The 6628-nt window shown below is 37.7% G+C and overlaps 1 protein-coding gene across 1 annotated transcript; it reads left to right on the top strand.

Moving 5' to 3' along the window:
- Positions 1–1661: 1661 nt before the first annotated feature.
- Positions 1662–5574, top strand: LOC113928539 (dynein light chain Tctex-type 3-like). The gene is made up of 2 exons (XM_035727522.1): positions 1662–1712; positions 5233–5574. The coding sequence occupies exons 1-2, from the start codon at positions 1662–1664 to the stop codon at positions 5572–5574; spliced, it is 393 nt and encodes a 130-aa protein (XP_035583415.1).
- The last annotated feature ends 1054 nt before the right edge of the window (positions 5575–6628 follow it).

The raw sequence follows: 6628 nt of genomic DNA on the forward strand, positions 1-6628 counted from the left end.
ATTTCAAGCCACCGATGAGTTAACAACCACTAGCAAAGTTCTTAAGATTTTCATGTCAGTTCTTATGAACCAGTATCAGCCAGCTCCACTGATTTTATATGTAAATTACTATATTTATATCTATAATTTCAAAGTTAACTTTGTAACTTGTTTATTACATTGGACAGTACATAGTTTCTTTTCCATGTCCCTGCCAACATTCATATGCCCATGAAGTTTTTCCCCCTTTGCTGCTCTTTGTGCATCATTATGATTTTGATAAGCTAACATGGCCAGTACTCTTTTCATTTAAATTGCTTCTCTAGAATTATACATCTTTAATGTGCTTTTGAGAAGGAACAAAGAGGTCTTATATTAGTGTCAAAAAACAATGACTACTAGACGAAGTTAAAGGTGTTTTTAAAAAGTATTTATAAAACTAAGTGGCACCAATATATCAGGTACCATGTGATTCTTTTTTTTTTTAATTTCTCTTTTGAAAAATAATTTGGTTCATCGACTTGGAGGATAAGGAGGCATCTGGCTCAATTGCTAGAAAACTCTAAATAACCGTGCTTGATATTCACTGAGAAGTGGGGGCTGATGTGCTCTGGCAGCCAATGGGTCTGGCAGGGAAATATTTGTTGTATAATTTTCTGAAGAGAGGAAAGGCATGGGAGAAATCTGGGGAGTTCTTAGAACAGTATCTAAAGCTATCCACATAAAATTTTTTAGAGTTGGGAGAGGTTAGTGAGAAAGATAGGTATATTTTGAGGAAGTTCCTCAAGATAATTCTGACTTATTATGATACCATCTATGGGCTACTCCCCATTTCTCTGCCCAACCCACTCTCCCTTATGAAGTATGTGGGTAGGACATAGTTGAATACTGGACTAGAGTCATGATTAATTCAGTTCTACTGAAAATTGTTATTTTTAGAGGAAGTTAGGAACTAGGAATTTTACAAAGCATCATTAAATTTTTCTTCTGAGTAATTCAGCTAAAGTAATGTGGGCTAATTAGTAGGGAGGAATATTGTGATGAGACTGGTTAAAAACGTGAAATATCTGGATTCTATGTTGTTAAGGACTGAATGGGGTCCCCCCTTCACAATTTGAAGCCTTAACACTGTGTGTGACTGTATTTGAGACTAGGGCCTTTAAGGCGGTAATTAACGTTAAATGGGGTCATAAGGAGAGGCCCTAATTGGATAGGACTGGTCTCCTGATAAGGAGAAGGATAGCTTCACTACCCCACCTGCCGTCCTCCCGCACCCCCCACCATCCCCATGTGCACGCACAGAAAACCCGAGCGTCCTCACCAGAACCCAGCTTGTGATGCTTTGATCTTCGTGATGCCAGAACTGTGAGAAAATAAATTTCTGTTGTTTAAGCCACTCAATTTGAGCTATTTTGTTAGGACAGCCTGAGCAGATTAATATATGTATATTATAAAATGAGGCATTTTGGCACTTTCAAGCACATAAAATAATTAAAAATGGGCCAAATATTTTTTTAACCACTATCAAAACAGTAACCGTTTACACTTATTGAATTCTGCTCTTGTTGCTTCTTCATCTTTTTTGGTCAGGCAGTCTCAGTTTCTCTGCTAGTATCAACCCATTTAATTCTCACAGGGCTATTAAGCTGGTACTCACATTATTGTTTATCCTGTGTTACAAAATGAGCACGAGGCACAGGAGTTTTAGGAATTTGCTCAATGCCACAGCCCAAGTAAGTGGTAGGGAACCCATCATTCTGACTCGAGTCCAAGCTCTTACTCATTATGCTAGAAGAGCAATTTGTTTGTGAAATAGGATCATTTTGTGCTTATTTAAAGTTTTATCTTCCTAAATGCATGAAGCTTTTTTTTTTTTTTTTTTTTTTTTGACCATGAAGCTACCCTTTGTACAAGTTATTCCTGGAGGAATGGGGGTGAAGGGTAATATTAAAAATTCATCTAGGCTTTTTTAAGAATTCATCCCTCTTGACCCCTACACTTAGTGTAGCCATAGTGAGCCCCTGCTACTGATAGAGATGTGTCACATATCCCTGGAGTGCCAGGAAGGAAAATGTCTGAGAACCACCGGTTAATATCATTAGATTTTTTATTACTAATAATAATGATGGGCCTGAGTGACTCTCTAGCCCATAAGTTCGGCTTACTTGATGGCACATGCAGGAGAATATGCACAAACATAATTACTTTAACAACAATGTTTTTGGATGTCCAGCAGTACATACAGGTGTGAGTAAATCCAAGAAAGTGAATCAAAATCTGTTTTCATTGAGTTTCTGTCATACTTAGAAAAGTTTAATATACCTTGGAGAAAAAAAAATGTTAATGTGAAGAAATATATTTCAAAGTTGAGATGGAAATAGTTTAAGGCAGGACTCTGTTGCAGTATGTGATTTTACAAAGAAATCTTACTCTCCCCAGAATAACCAAAGGTGGGTTTTAAAACAAGTACGTAATTGTGCTAGGGTTCTTGTGTATATTCCTATGTGTGGGAGCATTAAGGATAAAACGTGAAGTCAGAAATCACATGGTAAAAGAAAAGTAGCTGTTGTGCTCATCAGAGACAAGATGGTCTGTATAAGTGTCCATTGCATTGGCCCTGGGAGTCTTGGTATTTTAAGGAAAATACAGTCTAATGGCTTGCATAGATCTCCCTGAAGGTATAACTCGTTTTATCACTTTGCCGTACATTTTATTGTCCAAACTCTGGTTAACATTCTGCTGGAGAACAGAAATAGTTGATTTCTAAGAATAAATAATGATGGATCTGTAGGGTTCATTAATTTACCCTGGTGCAGGTTTTCCTTGTGGCCTTAAACGTTCCCCTACAGCTGGGTGATTGCAGTATTCCACATGTTCTGGCTTCATAAAAAGGAAGAAAGGGCTGGTTACTGCCCAGTTTTGTTTTGTTTTTTTAAGTATCTATATCTAATACACACACACACACACACACATTTCCTGACTAAAACAAAGGGTGACTCGGTGGTCATCAAGAGCCTTCCTGTTTTTGCTATATTTGGTGTCTTCCTGCATTCTTCCCTCTGGCTCCACAGCTCCTTCAGATCCTCTGTCATGCCCATTTGCTTGAACTTTGAACCTCCCTTGGCACCTTCTCCCAGTAGTTAAGCTCCCGTCTCTGACTGTAAGATCTTCAGTATTTTTCAGGATTCTTCTTCTTTTTTTCACTAGGTAGTGGTTAACTTTTGGTTCCAATAATTAGAATTCCATTTATTAAAGTTATAAGTTCAAAAACTTAGTACTTCTTGAAGAGTGAGTTTTTATGTTTGGCTTACAAATCTCACTATTAGAATTTTTAAGTCTAGCAACTTGTAACCATCATTTTAAAATATTTTGGGAACAATATTTGGCATCATTTCAAACTTAATACCTTCAAATATACTTAGCTGAATTTATAGATTATATGTTCAGTATTCTTCTTAAATACTTCAATTGTGCAAAAGGAAAGACATGTCCAAAATTAAAAAAAATCTTTCTGGATAGTAAATATCTCCAATTAATATGACAAACTTAAAAATACCTTCAATTTTCTCAATAATTATGCAAAATAGTATAACTTTAATTGAATGCTGTCCTGTGTCCCCTCATCCTCAAAAGCCTGCAGCTTTCTGCTTGGGTTCTACCTGGCTGTCATGTACTGGTGAGAATCTCCTTTAGAGGAAAAGCCATGTAGATACCGATGTCCCTCAGTGCAGTTCCTTTCTTCAGTTTCTGCCTGGTTTTTGGTCCCCCTCCATTGCTTTCAAAAAGTTGTTAAATAATTTGTACAGTTTTAATTGTTTTATGTAAGAGGGTTAGTCTGATATCAACTCCTTTGTCATTCCCTGAACTGGACCTCTTGGACCAGAAACTCTTGATAAATACAAGGAGAAGGCTGAGCACAAATGAAACATCACAGATAATTACCCAACAACAAATAACGTCTTCTTTCATAGGCAAAGGTAGAAGATTTAAAAGCAGAATTCATTCGTGTCTTGCATGTTATTGATAAAGTAAAATGGTTGAAATTCTGTTATGCAGCCAGAAAAGCTACTGACATACTAGCAAAACTGAAGGGAGGCTGCCATTTCATTTGTGTGACCAGCGGGGCTCTGGAGTTGGCAGTGGCTCAAAATTGGTCTTGAAAAACCTTGCTCTAGAACCCATGTTGTGTTTTGTTCTTCCTTAAGTGACTTAGGTACCCGACAAATAGAAGATGACTGGTTTTTCAGCCTGCAAAAAAAGAGTGGATGTGCCTTTAGTATAGCAAGACACTTATGCAGAGTTTCATAACTAAGTTCTGTGAGTTTAAATTTGTGGGAGAATTTGTTATTCCATTTGAAACTTTTCTAAAATGCTTCATTAAATGCTATGGATAAAAAGTAGCAAGGGATAAGTACAAAGAAGGATGGTGGAAGAGAAGATAATTTGCAACAAAACACTACACATAAAATGGTATTTGAGGGGAAACAAAGGGACAAAGAAAAGTAGGGAGCTGGGATAACTGTCTCAAACAAAAGAGTAACCACTTTTGTGAACTAATCTAAGCCAATTTGGCTGGTCAACAATGTCACATCAGATAAATAGGGAAACATGGGAGGAGGCTGCCTTCATGTTACCAGGTGATATTTTATGATGAAAGCAAGTCTTAGCTAACCCCCATTTCTGCCTAATGTACATTTATTAGTGAACTGGAACAGTCATAGAATCTGCTCTTGTTTCCTCTGGAACATTCATCTCTCTGTCCTCAGCCACTTTGACAGGTAGCTTACATGAAAGATTTAACCTGAAGCCAATGCAAGAATATTTTGATGGCAGCGTCAGCCAGCACTTACTGGGGTCAAATGAGAGTTGTCCCCAAGATAGAGTGGGCCAAGGCCCTTAGAGTGTTGGATCTCAAGTGATTCCCAGTTTGGGCTTGTTGAATTTTGATGCTATCTTCCTTTAGTCTCACATACTCTCTAGCCAACCATGTGTTTCAAAAACCATTCATTTTAGCAATGAAAATTTACTGCTAAGATTTCTCTGTGATTAACAAAACTTCTTGTGAAGATTTTGATAAAATATTTGAAGTGCTTAAGTGTACTTCCTGAGTGTGGATTCCTCTTTAATCTATTTCAAATGTTAACTGAATGACCCTCCTTGAATATTTTAAAACTGGCCTATACCTGCCATATAATACCTACTTACTGATGGATTTTAAAAGTCTTTTTTTTTTTTTTTTTTTTTTTTTTTGAGTACCACTGCCACTGCCACGAGGTTGGCTTCAATGCTGATGAAGCACACAATATCGTTAAAGAGTGTATAGATGGGGTCTTGGGTGGTGAAGATTATGACCAGAACAACATCAACCAATGGACAGCAAACATAGTGGAACAATCCTTGACACATGTGGTTAAGTTGGGAAAAGCTTATAAATATATTGTGACCTGTGCAGTGGTCCAGAGGAGTGCCTATGGCTTTCACACAGCCAGCTTGTGTTTTTGGGATACTACATCTGATGGAACCTGTACCGTGAGATGGGAGAACCGAACCATGAACTGTATTGTCAGTGTTTTCACCATTGCTATTGTCCTGTGACAGACTAAAAATGTGCGGCCAAAGCCATTAACTTAAAACAACAACAACAACAACAAAAAACACCATTTTCTACACAGATAATAAAATAACTCTTGATGACAGTCAGATTTGTTCGGAATCCCTTCGCCCAAATGAATAGATTTGAATCCCCACCCATGCACTGAGGGTAGACATGGCTAATGAATAATTAACTGCTTTCTGCTTTGGTTAGATACAGAGTCACAATCTTCAGCTATCAGAAGTTTCAGTCAAGATATAACTTGTCATCCTAGCCTCAGTCTTCCTCAATTTAATTCAAAGATTGATTTTATTTCAATTTCTAGGTAATAACCAACATTCTCCATTTCACATAGCGCATCGGGAGCAGCTTCAAACAGTGTACATTTGACATTTGTAGTCATTAAGCATTTGGGTTTTTTCCTAATGGGGATGGATAAAGTGGGAGGCAGGTCTGTCCTGAGTATCACAGCTTTGAGAAGTCAACATTGCAGATGATTGCTCAGGAGCTGTCGCAGCAAGAGACCACCTACGAGGAAAATAGAGATAATTACAAACAACAATCACAGCTGTTAGCAGCAGCACTCGGAACACATCCTCAGCTTGAGAAGATTGCTACTGATGCATCAGACATTGAGCCGCACTCAGTCACTGGGATGGACCCAGAGTGGAGACAATCTAAGACAAAGCCAACACTAATAATACAGGAGAGGTCAAAACTGAAGTCCAGAGTTTGCCTTGCATGAGAAAGTTTTAATCATTTCAGAATTAAGGGCTAAAGGCTTAACATATTTTGCATAAGAGCTTTATTATCTAGAGGTTACTTACCAATCAACTCTGCAAGCTTTCTTACCGTACTTTAACATTTCCTATAGATGGCACTTGAATCATTATGCTTTTTTTTCCCAACTGCATAAGGAGCCACTCTTCATGCAGTTACTGGGCTCTGCCATTCAGGAAACATTTCATTGCTCCTTGACAGGGACATATAATTTTCAGCAGCCTAAGTTTAGTTATGTTTGACGCTTCTCCAGAAAAATAATTATGATTTATTTAA

This window comes from Zalophus californianus, chromosome 5 (assembly GCF_009762305.2).
Source record: "Zalophus californianus isolate mZalCal1 chromosome 5, mZalCal1.pri.v2, whole genome shotgun sequence".
NCBI lineage: Eukaryota > Metazoa > Chordata > Mammalia > Carnivora > Otariidae > Zalophus > Zalophus californianus.

Coding starts and splice junctions, on each gene's coding strand:
- LOC113928539 (XM_035727522.1), top strand. CDS start 1,662: ATGAGCACGAGGCACAGGAGTTTTAGGAATTTGCTCAATGCCACAGCC. Junction 1,713..5,232: donor TGCTCAATGCCACAGCCCAA/GTAAGTGGTAGG, acceptor TTTTTTTTTGAG/TACCACTGCCACTGCCACGA.